This window comes from Amphiprion ocellaris, chromosome 17 (genome assembly GCF_022539595.1).
Source record: "Amphiprion ocellaris isolate individual 3 ecotype Okinawa chromosome 17, ASM2253959v1, whole genome shotgun sequence".
In the NCBI taxonomy this organism is placed as follows: domain Eukaryota; kingdom Metazoa; phylum Chordata; class Actinopteri; family Pomacentridae; genus Amphiprion; species Amphiprion ocellaris.
The window spans coordinates 20,904,146-20,930,523 of NC_072782.1; the positions used below are offsets into that span (position 1 = coordinate 20,904,146).

General features: G+C 40.5%; 1 protein-coding gene across 2 annotated transcripts; it reads right to left on the reverse strand.

The window, feature by feature from the left end:
* Positions 1 to 730: 730 nt before the first annotated feature.
* aebp1a (AE binding protein 1a) lies at positions 731 to 24,790 on the reverse strand. 2 transcript variants are annotated; one of them, XM_023291905.3, is made up of 21 exons: positions 24,199 to 24,790; positions 16,441 to 16,686; positions 16,256 to 16,306; positions 15,723 to 15,791; positions 14,636 to 14,707; positions 14,396 to 14,455; positions 14,235 to 14,294; positions 12,006 to 12,083; positions 11,689 to 11,798; positions 10,746 to 10,885; positions 10,328 to 10,412; positions 10,096 to 10,240; positions 8,143 to 8,222; positions 7,910 to 8,033; positions 5,276 to 5,472; positions 4,031 to 4,204; positions 3,823 to 3,948; positions 3,486 to 3,732; positions 3,212 to 3,351; positions 2,505 to 2,604; positions 731 to 2,101 (listed from the first exon to the last, which is right to left on the reverse strand). In XM_023291905.3, the coding sequence occupies exons 1-21, from the start codon at positions 24,419 to 24,421 to the stop codon at positions 1,548 to 1,550; spliced, it is 3,081 nt and encodes a 1,026-aa protein (XP_023147673.1). In that variant the 5' UTR covers positions 24,422 to 24,790; the 3' UTR covers positions 731 to 1,547. The 2 variants fall into 2 exon arrangements, with proteins under 2 accessions (XP_023147673.1, XP_023147674.1); XM_023291906.3 differs by lacking the exon at positions 15,723 to 15,791.
* Between the last annotated feature and the right edge of the window lie 1,588 nt (positions 24,791 to 26,378).

Here is a 26,378-nt window from a genome sequence, read left to right on the forward strand (position 1 = left end):
TCGCATAAGTTTCCTCTCTCTTGATGTAGTTTTTGATTTTTTTCTAGAAAGTTACTGATCTTGATGGGAGATGGAAACATTTTTTCTTAATAGGTTCTGATGAAGCAATGAGCTTTTTCTGCTTTTTCGTCCAGACAGAAGACAATCACACTCACACTTACAGACGATTTAGAATTACCAATTAACCTCAGCATGTTTTTGGACTGTGGGAGGAAGCCGGAGTACCCAGAGAAACCCATGCATGCACAGGGAGAACATGCAAACTCCATGTTGGGGTTTGGATGAATGGCCTGAGGGTCTTTAAGAATGGCTTCTCCGGAAACATTCTGGGGGAAGGATTTGTCCTTGGTGGGTCTTTGTCATCGGACAAGGAGAGCAGAGAATACTTTTGGAGCACAGAGAGATTGAGTTCAGAGACAAAGTCAACACTCAAGAGGTCATCCGACCTGTCAGGAGAATCGCACAGGAGCTGCAACTTTTAGAGAGGAGATCATTTCTGTTTCCCCTGCTGGATCAGAATATGTGCTACAGAAAGTCTAGAAGCATGTAAATGTTTGATTCGCTGTATAGAGAAAGATTTAATGCCAGTTTGAGGAGGGGATGTCTGGGATGGCCAGGATGGGAACTGGGGATCTTCTAGATGATAAGTACCAGCCACCAAGCCACTGTGCAGCCCTCTAAGTAATGTTATGGACATAAATTGAAGCATAGATGAATACACCAACTATGGTTATTTATAAAACAACTTCATTTTAATCAAATGCATTCAGCAGTACGATAAATCAGTTACACTGAGGCCAGCAATCACACTGTAAAGCCATTAAAGAAACAAAGATATTCACTGTAGATTTCCTATTAAGACATAACTAATCGTATTTAATGACTAATCCTGTTTGTACTGGAACATACTGTATGTTTTGGGTCATTCCATAAAAGAAATTACTGTACGTATCTAAAAAAAGTTTCCACCTTACCCCCTCATAATCAGCTGTAAACGTCGAAGAAAGTTTCAGATATCAACCACATTGTATTTAATTATAATGTGGCACAACAGCTCTCATTTGGCAGATTTATTTTTTTTGCACAATAACTTTAGTATATGTGATAACTGTGAAAAATATTCATATTATGAATATTTTCAGAGTTACAGGCCTTTGAAGTACATAGAGGTGGGTCCAATTATCCATTGTTTTTTTTGGATGTGTTATTACAGCCCAAGAAGATGGATAATTTACAGAAAATCAGCTGATTCTGTGGAAGTCAGGTTGGAGGTTCTGATTGATATTACAAGGAAGAGCCATTTTGAATTAAACATGGAGCCAATGAAACATGTGCTGTATAGTCTCTGCTCAGCGGAGACTTTCTATTCCTGATCAATTCTCTGTAAAAAAAAAAAAAAAATTCAAATTGCATCCCTCCATTCACAGTGTTGGTGCAAAAAATTTTCTGAAAGCTAAACAGTTAACACCTGTGTATTTTTAAAGTTGATATGTTGAAGTGGTTAGCAAGGACTTTGTATATAATAGATGTGGTTTCATGTGTAATAATCAATCAATAGTATATTCAAAAGGATAGTCCTGCGTGGGCACCGAGTCAAAGTTGATGCTGTCGAACGGGTTCTCCGTCGACCAGCTGTCCACTGGAAACCACGAGTCGTACCAGGAAGTTGTTCTCTCGGTTTCAGGTGGAGGTGTAGTGGTGGTTGTTGTGGTTGTTGTTGTCGTGGTAGCAGGAGTGGTGGTGAGACTGGCTCGTTGCCTCTGCAGACGCAGCCGGCGTAAACGCATGAGTCTCAGCCGCCGGAGTCGCTCTGCTTTCTGAGCGATGGCGTGATCATCGACCCCGGCGGTGGGGGTGGGGGCGGCCGTCGTCGTTTTCACCACGTTGTTTCTGGTGACGAGTCGAATGGGCCTCCTGCCATTGAGCGACATGATTTGCTTGATGCGGTCCCAATTGGACTTGGCTAAGGTGAAGCTGCACGGCGTGGCTCCGGAGTCATAGCCCACCATGCAAAGCCTCGTCTGGGGTGTGTAGCCATCAGCCTTCGCCGTCACTCTGTACTCTCCAGGGTTCAGCAGCCGCCAGTAATCACCACCTGCAGCTAAAGAGAATATTTGAGGATGTCAAAGGTCAGGATCTGAACTCCATCCATGGAGTCTATCCCAGCTGACGTAGGGTGAAGTCAGGGGACACCCTGGACAGGTCACTAGTCTATCACAGACAAACAAGTACACTCATCGACGGACAATTTAGAGTTACCAATTAACCTCAGGATATTTTTTGAGTGTGGGAGGAAGCCAGAGTACCCAGAGAAAACCCACACATGCACAGAAAGAACATGCAAACTCCATGCAGAAAGATCCCGGGAAGGCAAACTTGAGATCATCTAGCTGCAAGGCAAAAGTGCTAACCACCAAGCCACTGTGCAGCCAGGATCTGAACTGAAAACCGTTGACAGAAAAAGTTCAGAATGTGATAAATTGCAGAGTATTTTTCCATCCTACCAGTTCTGACATCGTGCCGTATTCCTTCCACAGTTACGGTGGCATTAGGCAGTGGATTTCCCTCCACGTCTCTGACTACACCCTTTATTCCTCGATGTACCTGCGCATGAAACAGACAGATCTCACCTTAAACCTCAAAGCAGGTTTCACATATGAACTACACCGCACACTAGTTCACATTTTTACAATTTTTTTGTAAATGTAATGAAGCCATGCAAAATTTTGCCTTCATGCTATGAATATTTTTAGAGTTACAAGCCCTTGAAGTACAAAGAGGTGTGTCAAAATCTCAAATGATTTTTTTCCAGAAAACAGGAAACTTTTTTGCTTGTTTCTATGACTCTACATTATAGGATCATCACATAATGTTGACGCTTACCATTTGTTATAGAAAAAATTGTGCTAAACAACTAACAGATCTTGGCTTTAGATTGTCACACATGGACTAGATGTAAAACAGATTTGGTTGCAGTTTTTAACAGAACTCAAATGTGTTTATCCCCTGGAAATTCCATGTGTCTCTCTCCCATACTTGTTAAATTGTGAAGGCTCAAAAATGTTGGAAAAAGTCAAACAATTTAAAAAGTGTGAAATTTTAACCCCTTCATTGTACTTCAAAGGTTTTGTGAACAGAAAAAAGTAAATCAAACTAAGTAACTCAAACTCAAATTGGTCACAGCTGGTCACTCATTGGTCCAGTTACTCACTTGTTCAATGAAGGACAGCAGAGCCTCGCGGTTGTTCTCCCACTCCAGAGGCAGCTCACTCTCATGGGGAAACTTATCACAGCCCAAGAAGATGGAGAGCTCGAAGCAGTTGGTGTGCAGGTAGCTGAAGTCATTCATACCTGTGGAAGAAGAAGACGGCGCGCTTCAGAGGACAGACACCTTTTCTTTTTCAGTCCCAGCATCCTCTACCTTTGCAGATGCTTTTGTTTGTACAGGGTTTGAATGGATTTGCATAGACACAGTCGATACTCACTGCCCACCACTGGTTTCCAGCTGGCCCTGTTGGTGATGCCCTGCCCTCCAGTGACGTCATCCCCATGGCAGGAGCCTCGGTAGGTCTCGGTCATGGTCAGGTGGCTATGGGCGTAAGACATTGCCAACCAGCGAAACATGGCGTCATCAGGAGTCTCCCTCAGAGCACCTTCGTTCTGCCGCTGAATCCGAGCCCAGGTCTCTTCGTTCATCTCAGAGTTGACTCTCCAGCGCCGGCTGTCGGTTAACTGAGACATCAGGACATTATTTAGTGATTTTATACGTGTACAGTTGCTGAGGTAATCTTTTAAATTGGTTTCTTTGTAAATTAGCCTCACAGAAACTGGTGGCCGCTGCATGTCGAATGGGTACGCGACCAGTTTTTCTCCTCCTTGCAGATTGGCTCCAAGCACAAATGGGCTGCGCTGCATCCAGGAAATTATAGCTTTGGTCTCAACTGCAAGCTGCAATAGCATGAAAGAGGGAATGCTTTAAAGTCAATACATCTGTGAGGAATTAAATTTGAAAATGTAATGACAAACTCACCGAGCCGTTAAGGGTGTTTTCTGGAAGGGGGATGTGATGATTGGGCACGATACGAGGGATCCAGCCTCGGTCCTCAGCTCCCCATAAGATGCTGTTGAGATCGGGGAAGTTCTGGAAGATGTCGTAGCCTTCCTCAGTCCAGTGGCCCAACGCCCAGTTTCCCATCTCAGAGCCCTAGAGGAGGAAGGAAGGACCAGGCTGAGGTGTTGTTTTTAAGGTGTAGATGTTTGGTGTCACTAAATAATAGGGTGTATTTGTACCTGAAGTTTTCGGTATCCTTTTGGTTCTGCATAGATGTGTACAGAATGAATGCATTCACTTGATGTGTGGAACCCAATTTGAAATCCCACATTTCCCTTTTGTAGATATGGTGAACACAGACCAACCAAAGCGTCCTTCACTTAGCTCTGTCTACGATGACTGTGATTAGTTTGACTGTTCAAAAGTTTGGGGTCACCCAGGCAATTTCATGTTTTACATGAAAACTCACCCATGTTATTCATGTGCTAACATAATTGCACAAGGGTTTTCTAATCATCAATTGGCCTTTCAACACCATTAGCTAACACAATTTAGCATTAGAACACAGGTGTGATGGTTGCTAGAAATGTTCCTCTGTACCCCTATTTAGATCTTCCATTAAAAATCAGCCGCTTCCAGCTAGAATAGTCATTTACCACATTAACAATGTCTAGACTGTATATCTGATTCATTTAATGTTATCTTCATTGAAAAAAATGCTTTTCTTTCAAAAATAACGACATTTCTAAGTGACCCCAAACTTTTGACTGGTCGTGTATTTACACTTGTCAATGTTCAACAGCACATTGTTCTCCTCATACTGGACATTTCTTCATCACCTCGTGTTTTCACCTCCGGACAAGTCTAGTCTGCTCTGATTGGTCAGCTGACCCAACCAAAACCAGTTATCATTGGTTTTTATCCAGATGGGGCTAGGCTCTAGCAGCAGCAGCTCAGGAAATAACTGTGAGGCAGCTGCTCATTTTGTGTTTGAGGCCAAACTAGCTGTCAGGCAGGTGATTTACAAATGTGTTACATGGTCATGTAGATAAGTAACGGAAGAAAAGTCTGGACTTGAAATGAGATGTTTCAGGCAGGTGAGGAGTCGAGTTTTCTGTGGGGGAAAATAACTGCCTTTGGACTTTGGGCTATCTAAGTTTGCAGGCCCTATTTAGGCACAAAAAGTAAATGTGGTCAGCTTGTGATCATGCAGGATCACTGTACCATCTCAAAGGCCAGCTCGTAGGCGTCGGGGTTCAGTGAGGGCACCAGGTGGATCCTCACTCCGTCCACCAGGCGGCGCACTCTCGGGTTCTCGTCATTATACTCTTTGCACAGAAACTGCATCAGCAGGAGGAGGAGCTCCCTGCCCAGAGCTTCATTACCATGGAGACCAGCTGTGTAACGGAACTCAGGTTCACCTGGAGACAATGAAACATGTTAACACAGATTTATTAACAAGAAGTTCCATTCAAGGGTTAAGAGTCAGAGCAAGTGAAGTAACATGTTTATACCAATCTAAAAACTTCCTGCCAGCTACACACTTCAGCATCAGGCAGCAGAAAACACTCAAAAGTCAACTGGTGGGCAAAAATTTCTTCCAATAAGTAAAACCGAATAGCTACAAGACACTCAAATCTGTGTGATTGAGAGTAAGACTCACTGCCGTTTCTCTAATATCCTTTGTTACTCTGCCAAGGAATGCTGCGGAGTTATGCGACGATCAGTGTTGGTTTGTCTGTTTGCAACATTACTCAAAAACAGACTAACAGATTTGGATAAAATTTTCAGGGAAGGTCAGAAATGACACAAGGACCAAGTGATTAGAATTTAACAGTGATGCGGCTTATAGTCTGGATCCATGGATTTGCTAGATTTCTGTATCATTGCGAGATAGAGGCATGGCTTCACTGTAACTGTGACTACAAGTGAACACTACGTCAGCTGCCGGCTGACGATCACATTTGCGGCGATCCTACTAAAAATCGACTGCTGTGGACCACAAATTTTTTAAAGGTTTCATCACAGAGATCACACAATGACTGAGCAGCCTTGTGCTCCAAGTTATCTCCAAGAGCAAGGAGCTAATGATAGTGCTGGCATTAACAGTCATTGATTTATTACTGTTATTTCTTTTATTTAATGTAACAGAAATACTGACTTGACATTGTTAATTTGGTAAATGACTATTCTTGCTGGAAACAGCTGATTATTAATGGAATATCTACATAGGGGTACAAAGGCTCATTTCCGGCAACCATCAATCCTGTGTTCAATCAATCAATCTTTATTGGTCATTGCACATTTTCATATACAACGAAATTTCATTTGAGCTGCCCTGCCAATGACAGCTCCGGCTGCTGCGCAGTGCTGCGCGCACCTTTCTTGAAGAAAAAAAGAAAAAGGACATGTTGGGATCTGGGTAGGGATAGCAGAGGGTAAAAGAAAAAAAAAAGGCTCGTTGTACCAAATGAAACCTCCAATGTTGGGAAATTCAATTTGAGAAGGAACCTAAAAAAAACAAACCCGCAAACAGGCAAAGCATGACGTTAGACAAGGATAGTTGGGATAAGGATGTGGGGTGGTGGAGGGGGGAGCACTGCACAGTTAGCCGGTTCCTGTGCAGGTGCACGGATTCCTGACTCCTGTGCATAGCGAGGGAAGCTTGTGGAGGCAGGGGGGAGGGGGGATATGGGAATGTGTGTGTGAATGTTTAGCTCAGTCCTCAGTTCATGAGTCCGAATGTTTGTGTATGCGTGTAGCCCATCTTCTTCCGTCTCAGACCTCCGGTGTCTCAGATTCGCGAGGGTGGGAGCGCGATAACACAGCAAGGTTGCTATGGAGACGTCCTCGGTTGGCCCGGTCCAAAAGTCAACAGGTGTCCTTGGGAAAGTGGGGGGGGGGTTTAGGAGAGCTATCTCTTGGCCATGAAACTTCCAGAGGAGTTTGTTATTGTTCCAGGGGCGCCAGAATGTAATCAGTTTCCTTCTTGTTTGGTCGGGAGAGAGGAACAGTTTCACCTTCCCCCTACTGCTCTCAACAATTTTAGACCTCAGCTGTAGCGATTCTCACCCTGATGGCTTCCAATCTGCGACTCAAATCAACAGTCACACCAAGCAAATTGTTCATCTTACGATTGAGTTCGTCATAACGAGAATCGGCAGCCGTGATCCGTTCGTTTGCATAGACCAGCAGAGTTTGGACGTCGTTTCTGTCTGCGGTCTTCCTGATTTTCCAGAAGCTCAGGCCAGTGAACAAGCCAATTATCAGCAGGCCTGTCATCATAAATCCGAATATATAAACATCTTCCACGTCCTCCACGGATAGGGGTGCCAGGCACATGATCCCCTTCCACTTCCCCCAGGCATCGATCACGTAACCAGAGGCGAAACTCCCATCCGGGCAGGTAGGCTCCCCTAGGCCTGTGCTCTTTGTGGCGACAATCTTGTCAATTGCGTTGAGAGACCAGTTAATCAATTCCATGATCGGTGTTTCGAAGGTCCAGTGCCAAGCAATCGCTCCAAGTCAGACAGATGAGACGAAGACGAAGAAATGCAGCAAGCAGGGAGACAAGAGGGTAGGGAGGAACAGAGATAGCGGAGCAAGGAAAAGTGCGACCGCCTCCTACGAGAGCTGAGAGCAAATCTAAGTTCTAATGCTACATTGTGTTAGCTAATGGTGTTGAAAGGCTAATTGACAATTTGAAAACCTTTGTGCCTTCGTTATTATCTAGCAAGACTAGCTGGATCGTGTTTCTTGTATTTCTACTTGCCCCTCCTTTGTAATCTGTGTGCAGTTTCTGCAACACTGTCACAGCAGAGCAAACTTTAATGAGGTAGAAATAGTAACAATACCTACCTGTCTCGTGCTCTCCTGGATTGTCAGAGATCTCCATAGCATACATCTTCAGGCCCTGCGAACTTTTACCGATGTTGTAAATTCTGGTGATGTGGGGACACTCCTCATTTATCACCTTCATCATCTGGGGGGAGAAAACACATCTGGGATGATGATGTTTGCCCATTTATAAGTTTATAAGCTTATAAGCATTGATATTCGGTATTATTCCGTGTTCAGAGTGAAAACCAGACCTGTCTCATATCCTTATAGTTGTGGTGTCTGAAGTCCAGGTCATCAGATGGGTTCACTTCATTCTCACTGCGGTGGCTGCCTGAAAGAATAAACATACTCATATGACAGACCAGCAGTGTTGGAGGAAGAACTTTTACTCAGTAAACCTAGAAATACTTCACTATAAAAATACTCTGTTACAAGTAAAAGTTTTGTATTCAAGTTTTCTTTAGCAGATCATTTTGGTTCATTTCAGCTGCTGTATTTCACATTAATGTGTCTACTGTGTCTCTATGTGGATCATGTCAATTTCCCCACCTCTGTTTTATATAAATATCAAGGTTAAGACCCTATAATATTATTTATTATATCAATTTTACCTACTAGTTAAAACTTTTTTTTACTCATTTGCCTTACTATTTTAAATATTAAGGTTAAGACCCCACAATATTAAGGGGCAAAACTATGTTGTTCCACCCCTAATGCCCCAATAAACTCAACAGTTCTCTAAAGCAAAAAGATTAAACTGATTAAACCAGAATTCACCAGAATCACAATTTTCTGACCTTCTATACAATTGAAAATCGGTCATTTATGAAAGGAAATCATTGAAAGATGAATAGATAATGACAATAACTGTTGGTAATTTCTGGTAATACTACATGTCCCTACTTTTCTCTGTGTTAATCACATTACAGGAAAATCTGTGGTATTCTTCTGAAAGATCAGAACCACGAGGTTTAGGACCATCATTGCTGATGTACTGTAGTGAAGCAAAAGTCGAACACATTTGCAGTTAGTCAAATCATGTAGACAGAGGTAATATGTAGATAACTCTGGAACTCTCAGTCTTACTGGGCGGCGACCCTTTCTATCCAACATTACTCACATTTTACTCACTTTAATAAACCAACTTTTCATGAACTAAGAGGCTTTTGTAAGAGTTTTATGACCTCATGAGTCACAACTTTCTCAGCAATACATCACCTTGCACTGGAAGAAAAAACACAAGTTTTGCCAAACTTGGAGTGAGAATGGTTTCACCTAACTGTGGTGATGCACAAAAGTCTGTTTCACAACATGAAGTTAACAACCTCAGAGCAAAAACACGTGTTATGTAACTGCAATACAAGAGAACTACTAAGTGTTTACATCATTTCCTGATAATAAGCAGCTGCAAGAAACATGCACAAAATCAAGTCTAGTCTGCAGAAGGGAAGTGACTAAATACATTGACTGGTGTATTGTAGAAGTTGTACGTGTCACATTTCCTTTTTACATAACTACATGTATCTGACAGCTCAAAACACATGATCATCTTATAAAACAGATTTAGTGAAGATAACATTAAATGACTCAGAAATACAGTCTAGACATTGTTAATGTGGTAAATGACTATTCTAGCTGGAAATGGCTGATTTTTAATGGAATGTCTCCATAGGGGTAGAAAAGGCCCATTTCCAGCAACCATCACTCTTGTGTTCTAATGCTACCTTGTGTTAGCTAATGGTGTTGAAAGGCTAACTGATGATTAGAAAACCCTTGTGCAATTATGTTAGCACATGGATAAAAGTGTGAGTTTTCATGTAAAACATGAAATTGTCTGGGTGACCCCAAACTCTTGAACAGTAGCGTAAACTTAAAACTTTCTTCAGCTACAGCTTTGGAGGATCAATTAAATGCACCTTAGTCCACTATGAAACTGTGATATTCTGCCACCAAAAGATTTAAATTACTCAATTAGTTAAATGTATATTCTAAATAATGTTGTGGGATCTTTTGATAAGTATTTAAATTGGTCAAATAAATTTGTAAAATATATAATATTGGAAGGTCTCATTGTCAATTTTTAACTTGTTAGGTAAATTAGTAACTTCAGTCTTATTCCTCTATTGAACATGACTTTGTCTGAACATGTGTCAGCATCAGTGGTGCTGTGATGGAATTCTGAAGGTAGTTTCTGTGCTACTAACTGGGCAGCTGACAGGCCAGGATCTCGGCTCTGAGACACAAGCTGCCGTTCCAGCTCTGAGGCAGGATCCGGATGTAGCGCGCGACCACGGGAGCATTAAACTGACTCATCACCGGTGTGTCCTTATCCACGTTCCCATAGAACAACTGCAAAGAGGATCAGAAGAGAAGGAGCTGCCAATTCTGTGATGTGTTACTGATGAACATGATTGGTATTGCTCAGTTTCCACTCACCCACTCAGCGTAGCCATCGTGCAGCACAGTCCAGTCACGGCTGTCGTTACTGAAGGCCACAAAATAGGACGACACGAAATCCTCGCTAGGATGCCAACAGCAATAATTAGCCATGGTTATTTTCACCAGAATTAAATGTTAGGACATTTGTAACATTAAAAACTCAAGGTAAATATTCATACAGCATCAGTACAAGTATCTTGTGAATATTTTTTTTAACCTTTATTTTACAGGGCAGTGGAGAGAGAGACAGGAAATGTGGGGAGAAGAGTCGGTGAAAGACCTGCAGCAAATGGTCGTGGGTCAGACTCGAACCCATGACGACAGCGTTGGGGACTATAGCCCGTGTTCATGGGTCACCTGCTCAACCAGTTGAGTTACTGGGACGCCCATGAAGTGAAATTTTAACATGACTCACTGTTGCTCTGAGTTCCTTCCCTGAGTGATGACCCCACTGAACTCCACCTCTCGGCGGGCGTCCACCTCAAACCAATGGTTCTGTTCCTCTGGTTCTGCACACCAGGCACCTCCGTACAGATCATCCTCATTATCAGAGCCCTGCACACAAACACATGTCAAAGTTGGAGACGGATAACTTCTTGATGAAATGCTGAGCTTAGATTAGTACCAGTTCTGATGTACTGGTGCATTTATGGTAGTCTACATGTATTTATTAATTTCCCAAATCTATCCATTTAATAATAATAATAATAATAATAATAAATACATTTTATTTGCAATGCACTTTTCCTTTCAACAAAAATCTCAAAGGGCTACATTAAAGATATAAAATGATAAAAACAAAAACAGGTAAAATATATATTTTTTAAATAAATAAAAATAGAAAAATACATGTTTAATTAAAAGCTCAATTGAAAAGAAAGGTCTTTAGGCCACATTTCCATCAAAAATAAAAATTCTTGCTTCTCTTCAGCGCAACCATTAAGTCATGGCTGACTCAACTGTGACCAAAAGTCACATGATAAAAAATCTTGGATTGTTTACACAGAGTGCAGAGGAGAAAGTATGGAAACAACTTAAATGTAAATAGTACAGTATCTGTAGCATGTCAACTACCATTTTTTCCCAGTGTTGGTGACACCTGAAGACACAGAAACATTTTATGATTCATGGCATTCTAAGTGTCATAATGCACTGAAGACATTTCTGAGTTCTCTCTACTCCTAACTAGGGTTGTTGTATCCATAGAGGTGTAAGACTATATATTGCAGTGAAAAACTGCTTGCTTATCAGATGGTCAAAAGTTTGCATTTAAAGGTTGTATGTTTGTCTAAAAATCAGCTGTGCTTCCACTGTGAGGTAATACAGGCTGAGATGCTCTGTGTGTAGATCACATATACCTGCATGTTGAGGCGTCCTCTCTGAGCCACGAAGCCGTGGTGAGACTGAGAGGATGCCAGCAGCTGGTCGTCTTCCACCCGGTGAGACTCCAAACCCAGAGGAGGACACTCTGAGAGGAGACACACACAGACACAATCTGTTAAACAAATGTCCCAGAAAGACAGTAAAACACAAACACTGCTCCTAAAAGAGAGTGTAGTAGTTTAATAAAAAGGCACAGTGGTTTAACAGACGTGTGTGTTCAGATAGGGTCATTTTACATTTACATTTATTTTTATGTGAAAAGCTCAAACTTTAAGTGGTGTGATTGTCTTACTTTTTGGTTCAGGAGGCACTGCAATCTGCCTCAGTCGCTCCTCTTCCTCCTCCTCCCACTTCTTCCTCAGCCGCTCGGCTTTCAGAGCATAACGAGAAAACAATATGTGTCAAAACATGCTTTCACAGGGACCTCGCTCTCCAGCCAGCCAGTGCTACACAAAATACTTCCATATGTGTTTGTATAGTGCACCTTCATTTCCACTCATGGGCTTTCTGTCTGAAATATGGGTCATTTCAGTCTGTTTGGAATCCAGAGTGGATTTGTGTTACATCTCGTTTGATTTTACTGGAGACCAAACTGTTGTGTAAGACTTTAACAGATTGATTTTTTCAGTCACCCTCCCTGTTTCTTAATTTCATCATACCACCCATCTGAACTTTATGGAAGTGTCCACAACAGGACAGTGAGCAGAGCAGCTCTTTGGAATTCCTCCCCTTTCCTCCCATGTCTGTCTCCCCCTGAGAATTTCTTATTAAGGAAGAAGGAGAAGTCTGGTATCATTTTGTCTTCTTTTATACTGATAACTCTCTTGAAAATTGCAAAACCAACGATATGCCTGTTTCCTAGTGCTTTGTGATTATGAAAGTGGTCAGAAAATGTTAGATGACAGAAACAACTGAAATGTGATTCCACTCAGACTTCTGCAGATATGCCTCAGTCTGGACACACTGGGCACTCAATCTGGATTTCAAAGTGTCTTTTGCGCCACTTGCAACACTACGTCAGTGTCAAATGTAGAGTTACAGGACCAGAATCAGTGCTGCTGCATGTAAGAACGAGGTGCAATACGAAAGTTCTGTTTGCGATGCATTCAAGATTTGCAAGCAGTAACGTATGAGTCAGGAGACCAGGTGACGTCGTGCTATCAACATCTTGAGCTGTGTAACACTTCTTTCTGTGACCCCTAGCGGATGCACATTTCCATTTCTTCATGGAGCTCAAACTTCACATTCTGTGTCAGTCGGAGATGATCCAACCTTCATATAGGATCATCAGTGCTGATAAGATGGAGGCCTACAAGCAGTTTTCAGAATAGCAGAGCCGCAATCTTGAAAACTGGAGAAAAAGCATCAGGTCAGGAGTACCAGGAGTATGTTCCTTCATTTCTTCAACATTCACGAACTTGTACGCAGTGAATTGTTTCCCCAGGGTCGAACTATCAATGCAGAATTCCACTCTAACTTCTAGAGGTGTGTTCAAATGCTACAGCATGTGGATGCTCCAATCTTATCTGTGCTTAGTCAAAGTATTTGGCTCCCTGTAACTTCTTCCTCCTCCCTAAAATGAAATTCGAGTTTAAGGGTCACTGCTTTGACACTGTTCAGGATATTAAGCACTCATCGCAGATGTTACAAGTGTTACAGGAGTACTAGGAGCAGAGTATTGCTGCACAAGGGATACTTTGACGATAATGTTTTTTCATTTTTTTTGATGGTGTCTTGGAACTTTGTGATCACCACTGCAGCCTTCAAACCACACCTACTTGGACACAACATTATGATGGCTGGGAACACTCACATCTCTCTTATACTGGAAGGGGAAAGGCTATGTTCTATCTTTGGGATAGTCATTCAGAGTCCAAGATTCAAGCAAATCTTTTGTTGATGGACCCACAGGGCGTGTATTAGTATTTCTAATCTGCCATGGTTTATTATTACTCCGACAAGGAACGCAGCAGAGTTATGTGACGATCAGCGTTGGTTTGTCTCTTTGTCTGTCTGGGCGCAATATTACTCAATAACGGACAAATGGATTTGAATGAAATTTTCAGGGAAGGTCAGAAATGACACAAGGACCAATTGATTAGATTTTGTCAGCGATGCAGCTTATAGTCTGGATCCATGAATTTGTTAAAGATTTCTGTATAATTACGAGATAGTGGTACGACGTCACTGTAACTGACTACAAGTGAACACTACGTCAGCTGCCTGCTGATGATCACGCTTGCGATCCTTCTACAATTCCACTGCAGCAGACCACGATTTTTTGAAAGATTTCATCCATCAGAAATCATACAACAATTCAGCAGCCTTGGCGGAGTACTCCGCTCTCTGAGTGCTTTTCTAGTTTTCCCAAGTGGCCAGAGGGTTGCCTTCAAGTTCTGTAGTGTGTGTGGTTTGTAGGGTCTGTATGGCTGCAGCAAGCAATAAACTGGACATCAACAGCCTTGTCCTTGCGTCTGTCAAATAACAAAATTTCACAATTTACAGAAAAGCCATAAAAAACCTTTTTCAGCCTTTTCCTTTCGAGCTCTCTCCTCTTCTTCCTCTTGTTTTTTAGCTGCCACTGTGGACACAGAAAATACCTCATTATCATTACTGTGAACAAGACTTGGGGCACATGTAGCAGATAATAGTTTTTTGGTTATTGGTAGGAAACAAACATACAGTCAGCATAGTCGTATTCTTCATACCAGGGACCAACGAATGGGATGGCGGTGGTTTCCTCTGAAACACAAGCAAATATGTGATATAGGCTGGAATTAATGTCATCCCAACCTTCAGTGAGATACACTGACCTCAACTACGCTGTGTACTTAGTTCTACCTTTTTATCTCCCTGCTCTATATGCCAAAAATAAAAAACAAGGTAAATGCTCCAACCCTACATTGTGTAGCAGAGGGGTACCTGGTATGTACATGATGACCTCAGTAGTTGTGACTTCTCTTATGTTATCAGGGTATCCACCAGGCACCTCATCTGTGAAGAAAACAGCACATTCTGCATCATCAAGAAAATACATCTGCAGGAGTAACCCTTTACTTTCTGTCGGTAAACATAGACATGTGGTGTCTGGTGAAATGTCATGATTTTATGCCTAGATTTGATACATTTTTCAAACAGAATGGCACATCATGCATGATTTGCACTCATGATAGGGACAATCTTAAAGTTGATCTATTTTTTTGTTTTAATTCTACAGTTTCTGGAAGTGATAAATGGTGTAATTTAGGAGTTCAGATGGTTCATGTTTTTTAAATACAGGTTGAGACAAAAATCATCTTGGTTGCTGGGGACTAGAACTAACATGTGCTTTAGTGACTCAAAAACAACATGCTGTAAGGGACAGAACTTTTTTTTGCTGACTGAGAACATCATTTGGTCACCATATGTTCATTTAGGGATGCCACATGTTCTTTTTGGAGAGCTGCATGGACAACTTCATGAAAGAATAACACGATATGATTTTTATATGTATGTATGTGTATATATATATATATATATATATATATATATATATATATATATATATATATATATATATATATATATGTATATATATATATATATATATATATATATATATTTTTTTTTTTTTTTTTTTTTTTTTTTTTTTTTTGCTGACTTCAAGAACCTTTTGCTTTCTAATTTCAGAGCTACAGATATTTTTATTTATTTATTTTTTGCTAGCTTGTGGGTCATTCCAAAAAATTTTGAAGCCCAAATGTCCTCCAATTCTGGAATGACCCTTATATAGAGTGGAGGAGGTTCCTCCTTAACTGTTTACCCAGTAGTTTGTCTTCATTTGCACTGTTGAACGCAGTTAAATAATAAATCAGTTTAATGGAGAGCAGCATCCTCCATGTGTTTCAATTTTCAAATGTGAAATCTTCCATTTTCACAGTTCTCACAGCCCACAGGAACCTCTAAGTGTTGTAATGAAAGGCTTCATAAAAGCTCTGGCTCTGAATGAGAGGATGCTGATGAAACCTACGTCTGATGTCCCAGTAGTCGGTGTCAGGCTCACTCAGAGTTTTTATTGGAGGTGTCGGCTTCTTTAAGACTGCATTACAAAGACAAGAGGAGCAATATTAACGTTTTAACTGCAAATCTATCTAGGTTAATTGGTGATTTGAAATTGTCTATAGGTGTGAATGTGAGTGTGCTTGTTTCTCTATGTGGCCCTGTGATAGACTGGCAGCCTGTCCAGGGTGTCCCCTGGGACAGACTCCAGCCCCCCTCTGACTCTTAAGAAGACTAAGCAATGTATAGATAATGGATGGATGATTACATGATATACACACATGTATACTACCGCTCAAAACTTTGGGGTCACCCAGGCAATATCCTTTTCCATGACAACTCACACTTTTATTCATGTGCTAACATAATTGCACAAGGGTTTTCTAATAATCAATTAGCCTTTCAACATAATTAGCTAACACAATGAAAGCAAACACACAGAAGACATTAATAGATGGTGCCATAAATGTATGTGAATATACCAGTATACCATTAAAGTCTTACCCCAGTCTGGCTCCACTGGCTCTTCCCTTCCAGGAGTCACAGGTCGAATCACTGTAAAGATGCAGATAAAGGGTAAACAAGGCAGAAGCCATAATCAGCAGCTCATGAGACCAAAGTATGAAAAGACAAAGGCTGAGAAATATTCATAATTTACAACCAAAAAGATGAAACTGAAATGTACATACAAGTGTCCCAGCCAAGCTCTATGAGCAGCTTCTCTTCCTCCTCGTCCAGAGAAGGGCGCCTGATATCCAGTTGTGTTGTGGTTGTAATCTTTGGGGTTTTGGTAGGTTTTGGGGTCTTGGGCTTCTTTGTGGGTTTGGGTGGTTTGGGTTTCTTTGTTGATTTTGGAGGCTTTGGCTTTTTGGTGGGCTTCGGAGCTTTCTGCTTCTTTGCTTTAGCCTCTTTCTCTGCTGCCTTCTTTGCCCTGGCTTCAGACAGATGGGTGAATATTCAGTTATTTTTAACCAGTATATAGCATGTTGTATGTATATATGTAAGGAAGAGACACATAAAGCAGCTCTGTGGCCTCTTTATATGCTTTTATTGAGGTTACATTGCTGAATGTTTCTCTTCAGTTCTTTTTTATAGTCTGATTATATTGTTTGCCAGCACAGATGTTTTTACAGCACCTATCAATCTGCACCAATAAAACACTGAAACTCAGACAGACAGACAGACAGACAGACAGACAGAGAGACAGAGACAGACACTGTTGGAGCACAGAAAAGCAGCAGGTCCTGGTTCCAAGGAAGGATTAGTGAATGGGCCTCCTAGTTCTGAAGGAGATCTCAGCCAGGTCATTAGTTTGTTTGGGCCTGAGACCAAACGAGAATGTTGCGTGCTTTAAAAGGGGGGTAGCGAGGAAAAAATGTTACAGAACACACAGCACGCTGTTCATCCGCTCGCTCGTCTGTATTAAGTGAGGGAAAAAGTGCGCGCTCACACCCTGCTGGAGCCCCAATGCATTACTAGTAGATTGATGCACATTTCAACTCTGTCAGCACTTACTTGCATAGACATATATGTCTATGCTTATTGTATCACAAGTGGCCATTATTTAAGGCATTACTAGTGGATCGGTGCTAAATCGACCAATACATAAATCAATCTGTATCAATCTGTATCACTGTTTATAACTACCACAAAAGCACTAAAAGCAAAGGTGTCTGCCAAGGATTAATAATCTCCTGTGACAGTCAGTCCTGTTCATGATGAAATCATTATGTAAGAGCAGACAGAGTGTGAGGAAAGGTCATGAGGCTGACAGAATGAGGCAGATCTCTCTTGGGAAATGTCAAGCTCACATCTGTGGAGTCTGTCTCACTCCCAATTTATCTTTTAGTGCTGCTTTGGCATCATATTTGAACACTCTGTGTAGCGTTTCATGTTGCTTTTTAATGTGTAGGGAAGTTTGATCAATACAACCCCTGAATGTCAGAAATAGATACTATGAATCCATGGCCAAATGTCTATTGCAGTCGCATCTGTTGCTCCTTTTCAGGCAAGATAAAATCTGTAACAGATCAAGTTTTGTTTTGTTTTTTTGCCCAGGATTTGATTATTTAAAATGTATTATCTACAAATACCAATTCATCCTGATCCCAGACAGAGGACATCTTGTGTGTATCTGTCAGACATCAGTGGCTCTGACAGACTCTACTGACATCTGCCAGAGGTCAATCAGTATCATTGAGGAACAGTGCCACTGTCAGTTAGAGTCTATTGTATGATCATTTAGTTTAATATAGTTTTGTCCAAATAGTGCTGATGAATAACTGAAACTGTTCTTTAGCCTCTTGAATGAGAGGTGAAAAGTTTTCAAGAACCTAAAAGAGAAGTCCAGTTGGTTCTTACTGAAGCTCTGAGGATTACTATGATCTGGATGACTAAGAATCTTGTTTTCTTGCCATAATGCGTAATAATATTGAAACCAAGGCTTTTAATGCAGTCAAGACTTATTGAGCTCCGTAGCTTGTAGTTTATTAAGAGATGCTAACATAACTTAACAGTTAGTTTTACGTTAGAAAGGTCAATGAACAAGCTAAATACCTTCAGTTAACCTAAAATTTTAAAGTAAAATTTTCTTCTGTAATGAGTTATTTTGCATTGCGTGCACAGTAAATGTCTTCAGATATTGTTTTGGAGAATATAAAGGTTACCAGATGGACAGTGGCATCTGAGAACCACCAGACTCAGACATGCAGAGGTGTTGAGTTACTCCTTCTCAAGTGTCTGATGACAAACTGCTTCTAAACTCAAAAGTATTAAGTAGGTGGTTTGCAGTGGAGTTACATGGAATATTACAGAGAGGAGATCTTCAAAGGGACTTCGGAGTTTTTAATCCACCCTCGTTATATAACCATCATTTGACACAGACACAGAGGGCTGCTTGTTTTCTTCTGCTAGACATGTTTCCTGATGTTCCACCGGCACTTCAACACAACAGTCCCTCACAGCCAGAACATTACCCATCATCTGTTTACAGAGAGGTCACCTGTTCCTGGCATTTCTGTTCATGTACTTAGGAAACAACATAAAAGAACATTAAAGCCATTGACAGATGATGTGAATAACACTGATTGTTAACAAAATGTTCTGCTAGGTCCTGGCACTAAACCAAGAGGCCATTTTGCCATTTTAGAGCAGCATGGACCTCGGAGCGTGTCCCTACCATCACTGTAGAACCTCTTGAGGGTGGTTTTCAGGGGAGAAAAAGGACCTTCTCCAGGGTTGAGACATCTAACTGGCCCTACAAGGATGGTTAATGTGGTCGGACAAAGATTCAGGCTCCTGCGGTGGAAAACAGCCTAATGTTGCTGTTTAATGTTATGAACCTGTCCAATGGATGGCTCAGGGTAGACATCGAATTTAGAACTTAATTGGCATTCAGACTAAATTGTGTGTCTTTTCTATTCGGCATTGTTCAATAAAGCAAAACAGTAGACACAGACATCTACTGTATGTTGTACTTGCTACTCCGACAAGAAACACAGTGGAATTAGATGGTGATCAGCATTGGTTTTTCTGTCTGCCTGTTTGTCTGTTAAAAACAATACTCAAAAATGGATTAATGGATTTGGATGAAATTTTCAGGAAAGGTCAGAAATAACACAAGGACCAAGTGATTAGATTTAGGCAGTGATGTGGCTTATAGTCTGGATCCATGGATTTGTTGAAGATTTCTGTACCATTGTGAGATAGTGGCACAGCATCACTGTAACTATGACTACAAGTGAACACTACATCAGCTGCCTGCTGACAATCACATGATTGCGATCCTACTACAAATCCACCGCTGTGGACTTATCAGGACATGCGTCGGAAATGATACAAGGAACAATTGATTAAATTGTGGGGGGGTTTCCAAGTCCCATCAATTCCCGCCGCCTGCTATATATTTAGTTTACACAATTCGGTATCCGTACATGACATACACATACATAACACACGCCTGTGCTCAGCGAAAGGTCATTTTGTTTGTGGGTACGTCTATATTATATCTTAACAACCAATCTCCATCATATCTTAAAGACCTGATAGTACCATATTATCCTAGCAGAACTCTTCGCTCTCAGACTGCAGGCTTACTTGTTCCTAGAATCTCTAAAAGTAGAATGGGAGGCAGAGCCTTCAGTTATCAGACGCCTCTCCTGTGGAACCAGCTCCCAGTTTGGGTTCGGGATGCGGACACCCTCTCTATTTTTAAGACCAGGCTTAAAACCTTCCTTTTTGACAAAGCTTATAGTTAGGGCTGACTGGGGGACCCTGACGGGGTGAGCTGGTGTTTTCATTTGCAAAACTGACTTCCCCTCTTGACGTCCCTTTAGTCTGCCCCTAGTTATGCTGCTATAGGCCTAGGCTGCTGGGGAACCTCTCTTGATGCACTGAGCCCTTCTCTAACTACCTATGTATTTACTATATATACCATTATTGCATTACATTCACTCTGTTTCTTTCTGTGTCCTTTCTCCGAGTGTCCCTGGTCCCAGAGCTGGATGCTTCAGATGTGTGGCTGTGTTTTATGGTCCTTGTGTCCCACCCCCCACCTCTCTATCTCTACCTCTACACCTCTATCTCTACCCCTCTACCTCTTCCCCTCTACCTCTATCCCTCTATCTGTATCCCTCTATCTCTACCTCTACCCCTCTATCTCTACCTCTCTACCTCTTCTGTCCCTCTCAACCCCCCCGGCCAGCAGGCAGATGGGTCCCCCCACATTAGAGCCGGGTTCTGCTCGAGGTTTTTTTCCCTGTTAAAAGGGTGTTTTCCTTGCCACTGTCGCCTTTTGGCTTGCTCTGGGGGTCAGGCATATGGGTTCTGTAAAGCGTCTCGAGACAATTTGACTGTAATTGGCGCTATATAAATAAAATTGAATTGAAATTGAATTGAATATTAAATAGCCACATTCTATGTTGCCATGATTTCTAATCATCAAAACAACTAATAAATAAATATTGCATTCTAAAAAGAATATGCTGCATTTCTGACAATGCCATATGGGGAAATGAACAGCCTTAGTGGAGTAGTGTGCTCTCTGAGTGCTTTTCTGCTTGTATTTGTTACTATTGTATTTAAGCTTGTTTTGGGGTTGTATTTTATGGGAAATAACTACAGAAGATTCAGGGGACATTATGTAAAATTTAAGATGTAATCTATATATATGGGAAAACCTCTGCTTTCATTGCAGGACCAAATATTTTTGTTGGAGGTCCACATTTTGGCCAAAAGCTGCTATTTCTATATTATTACCCATATATGCTAGTTTTTGTCACATGCTTGGACAGTAGTGAGCTACAGTGTGGCCTGTTCTTGAGGCTGTGCTAAAAGGTCTAGTCTGCAAAAAAAAAAACCCAAAAAAACATAAAATGAAATTTAAAAAATACAAGGAGTTTAAATTGGAATTCCCATGTGAGGTTGTAATGTCAACAGGCTGAATAAATAATGGATACCAATTCAAACGTGAAAAATAGTGATTACGTTTTTAATAAAAATGTGCTATGCATTTTATCCAATATATTACAGCATTAGATCAAAACTAAATATAAATATCAGCAAATCTGTGCTCAACCAAATTAATACAAACCTCCTGAAACATAGAAACATTTGGGACATCCTGTAAAATTTGAGGATTCTTACTGGTTCTTTATAATCTGCTGTGATTGGCTGCTTTTGTATTCTTCTCTCTGAAAGAGAGAAGCAAAACATCCTCTCCTAGAAGTTATGCGTCTGTACAACTACATCCTTTTCACATTGAATGTTAGCCGTTCCAGTGAATGAAGTTCTACCTCTATGAACTACATCAGACTTCGAGGTTGGGGTGGATGGAGGGTGCACAAAGTGCTTACACCAGGAACTGGGGATTCACAACCAGCCGCCCCTCTGTGGTTCAGACAACAAAAGCAGCTGGATTATCGTAAAAAAGAAAGATGGTTTTGGTTAAATACAAATGAACGCATTGTGTCTTGAGTCACTGTGAACTTTTTCTGTATCAAACCAGACCACGGTCTTTCCCGGACCTTAACCAAGTGCTGCCAGAGTTTAAACATACCCCCAAAAAAGGCTTAAAAATGCTGTAATCACAAGAGCTGGAAATTATACAGGAAGATCAGCAGCCTCATGTACAAAAATGTCCTCAGATTTGTGCTTGAACTTTTCCTAGGATCAGCCCCATCGTTGGGCTAATGCTTGATTCATAAAAGTGCAATGTGAGGAGAGGCAAGTTAACTCAAACACATCATGTTTCAACTTTTTTGTTGCTTGATACAAATACAAAACTCACACAGTTCTTGAGTTCACAATTTCTCACTAACTATTCCATAAGAATAATCTATCTAATCACTTTACTCTGTTTTAAGGGTTGTTTGATTAACAGTTTGTGTTTTAACCTTATTTAAACGAGTTTGCTGACATGCAGGTTCCACATGTGCACAGCAAAATGAGTGAGAAAAGAAAGACAACAGCTGATAGAGATTAGTTGTTTGGAAATATTTTAGTGACAGAAAGGATGATGTCAACCAAGAACAGATACTTTGTTGGCTGTGTCTTGCAATTGTTCTCACCATACAAGGCAAAAATTAGTTTGACTGTTCAACCTGGTCACATTTTTCCTCACTGTACACTCATTTTTCACTGCAATAAATATAATAATATAATTAAAGGCCTGCACCTCTATGGAAACAGTATAACCATAGCTAGAGGTGCTCAAAATTCAGAAAATGTGTTTGGTGCAGTATGACATAGTTATAATACCATAAATTATTAAAAAGCAAAACAGTTGAATTCCTTTCATTATTAATTTTACAAAAATGTACAAACAAATAATCTAAACAAATCAAACAACAACAGCAATTAGTATGGATCAGGTGCAAATGGTTTATTTTTTGGATAATTTTTAAACAAGACATGTAGAATAAAGTAATTTTGATGAAATATTCCAATTTTGTGCTTAGATTTGGTTGGTTTCCCTTAATGAGTTGAAGCACCATCTGAAAGTTGAAAATCCTACAATTCTTTCTGTTTTTACTATTTTTGGTTGATAAATGGTGTCATTTTGGTGATTTTGGTTAAGAAGAAATATACCTTTTCAAACTCGATGGTAGGCTCTGAAAGCTCTGCATCATCAATGCAAAGCTACGTCTGACTGCCACTGAAAGCAAAAACACTACTTTGGATGCCTTTGCTAGTTTTTTCATATTTATTAATATTAATTTTTTCACTGTAGTTCTCTTGAACAGGAGCTGTGTTAGTATGACTGTGATAAAGATACTGCTTGCTCAGCAGAGGCTTCGCTGGACAAAACAAAGCTCGAGAGATGAAAAATTGTTCTGGGTCTCTTTGGGTTTAGTTAATTATGGCCTTTTATGTAACTTATATCAGCCTCACAGGAAAAGCTTTGGCTGCTCCACTTGAGGTTTTGCTTCATGCAGCGGAAAGTTAACATTCAGAACATGAGTCTCATTGCATCAGAATTACTGAAAGTGGACTGTCTCATAAACCCTGTCTGCTCCCTCATGGAAAATCGTAGTGGAAATATTTCCACAGTTGCTCATGCTTTGTGTTTTTCATAGATGTGCCTTTTTTGTAGACATAATTGAAGTGCTTGCATGTCAAAAGCTTGTTTTCTGATTGTTGTTCAGACAAAACAAGCTCCTAAAACTTTTATATGTAGCTGTACGCACAACTTGCTCTCTGGCAAAGAAAACAGGTCATGTTAGCTGCTGCCAAGAAAATGTCAGACCACCAACTGCAAGTTCTTGCCCCGTCATCTCTGAATCACTGACATGTTTTCATCAAAACAAAATCCCCAACTCTTCTGGTTTTGAAATGCAATTCATGGAAAGTTTTTTTGTTTTTTATAAAGGTAAGAAATGTGTGTCTCTCTGTGGACACGCTGGAAGCAGAGCACTGGATAACAGTTTCCTTTCCATTCAAGCCAAATGTTTTGCTGCCTCAGAGATTGATTGCAGCTCTCACTCTGTGTGTATCCTCAGTTTCTTGGCTGCAAACTCTGACTGGGAGCTCAGAAGAGGAAAAATCTTATTTATACTTGCACATTTTTGCATATAAATGCTTTAATCCCAGATTCTTTGTGACTGAGTGCCTATTTGTAAACTAAAAATATTTGTAATGTTTGTGCAACTCAGCAGTTCCTTTTGAATTCTGAAAATTTTTAATTAAACTATTTTCAACCAACAAACTACAGTGAGTTAGAGGAATTAGAATTTCCTTGACAATCAAAACTGAACTTGAATTTAGTTTCAAATCAGGTAATGCAGAAATTTGTGTTTAAATTATATACAAAGTTAAGTTGATGCAACATTATGTGAACCCAACAAAATAATGTTTGCAACTCTTTTTTTTATCTTGCAAATTTGCTTTAATCCAAGTGGTGGAAATATGTCCATTTAATTACTTTTTACAGTGTCGAAACTCCTACTTACCTGCCTCAATCTCCTCAGGTGTTTTCTTCTTCTTTGGTTTTGTTTTGTCCTCTTCCACCACTTCAGCTATCGGCTCATCTGACATTACTCCTTCATCCTCCCCTCTGGGCTTTGTGAGTCCTTCTTCTCTCACCTGAACTGTGCTTCTGGAGAGTTTAGTATCATCTTGAGCGCAGACCAGGACGCAACATAGGGTCAACCCGAGCAGCACGACCACCCTCATTTCTACACTGACCACTGGATGAAGCAGAGCAGAAGTGCTCCAAGAATATCCCAGAATCTCAAACTAGCTGTGAAAATAACTGAACATCTGTTCTGCAGATGCAGAGAGTCGCTGCGTCGGGTCACCAGACCAAAGCAGAGGATATGAAAGGGATGGAGAGAACAAAAGGATGAGCTTGTGTAGGTCTGGAGAGCTTCCTCCTTTCTGACGAAGGAGCTAACAAACTCTGAGCGCTGCAACTTTCAAAGTCGCCTGGTTGTGCTGGAGTGGAGGAAATGCATATGTCTGGAGTGGATTTTTAGCAGCAGCAGAGCAGCACACCTCCCAGCCTCCTCCTTTCCACACACTCCTCAGTCACATCTCTCCCTCATGGCCCTTCACCCCGTTTTTCCCCTCACCCATCTCTGAACAGAGGGGAGGAGCATCTGCCACATGTGACATTCCTATGAGGGAGGGGGGGAGTCTAAGAAAGAAAAAAAGACAGAAAGAAATTAAGGACACTCTCTGATTTGCAGTTATCCACTGACTGACAAGAGCACCAGAAAACGTGATTCACAACGTACTTTGAAGAGGGAAACAGTGATTTAACAGAAGCTCAAGCTCCACACTGACTCTTTATTTCTCCTGCACTGAGGTGAAAAAGACAGCAAATGGGAGTTTGGGCAAAATAAAAAGATGGATGCTGGTGTTTCTTTGGCATGTTGTGCAAATCTTCTGTATTTGAAAGTGTGGCTAACTGTTGAAACGTGTAATAACTGTAAAATTCATGAGCAATAAAATTTAACACTGTGCAACTACATGGACTTGAGGGTTTTTACTATAAACCTTTTAGTCATCTCACTGCACATTTATTGAAATGCAATGTGGGTTAAATATAGTTACTCATTCTTGTATTATATATTACAATCGATTATAGATTACATAATCCTTTTCCTGTTTTTGAAGTCTTAAAACTCAAAAACAGAACACTAATGTAATTATTGTTTTCTTCATTTTCTTGTCTGTAAATATCATGTACACCCACAATTCTTACTGTTTGCCTTGGTTGCATTTCTTGCTATTTATTTTAGTGTAAACCATCACTGTAACAGGCAGTAAAATATATTTCAGTATGTAGAGTTTTACTCATAGTGTCATTTGCATAATTTTGTTTGCATGAACCTTAGATCCAAAGTTTTGAATAGTAGTGTAGCTTAAAATGATCTACCAACAGTACAAGACAACATCATTAGTAAAGGCTTTTTTTAAACAAGTAAAATATATCAACTCAAAAAAACCAACAGATATCTTAAAAGTAGTTCAACCAGACTAAAAACAAGTATCAAGAAGATATTAATTTTTCTTTCCAGTGAGAGAATGCCTCCTAACCCTCTTTTTGTGGTATATTTTCTGTATCCACACAATGTTTTCACCTTTTCGTTCCACCCTCACCTGTTTGCATTCCCGTACGAGGTATTGGAAAGGTCTTAAAAAGTCCCAAGTTTAATTTAAATTTAATTTGTTGAAACTGCAGAAATGGTTTGTTGCTGCACTACAGCTAAAAGACCACAGACTGACCCATGAGATACTCATTCTGAATGATGAATTAAGTAGTTTATTATCTCTGCTGAAGTCTTTCAGCTTAACTTTTAGAGTTTCTACATCCATCAAAGAGATAAAATGCTCTCAAAGACATCTACTTGATATCTGGCTCTGTTCACATATTAAACATCTGCGCTGCAGCTTACAGAAACTTAAAATATTTTCTTTGTTGGATGCACAAGTCATTTTTGTTTGAAGCAGCAATAAATCAAAGGCTGTTATCATGACTTCTTATAGTTGGTATCTGCACACTTGTTCCTGCAAAGGAGCCTGGAGGAGTTTTATGATGCAGTTTATACAATACAAAACAATACACTACAATACAATACAATACAATACAATACAATACAATACAATGACTTTAATCCCCGAAGGG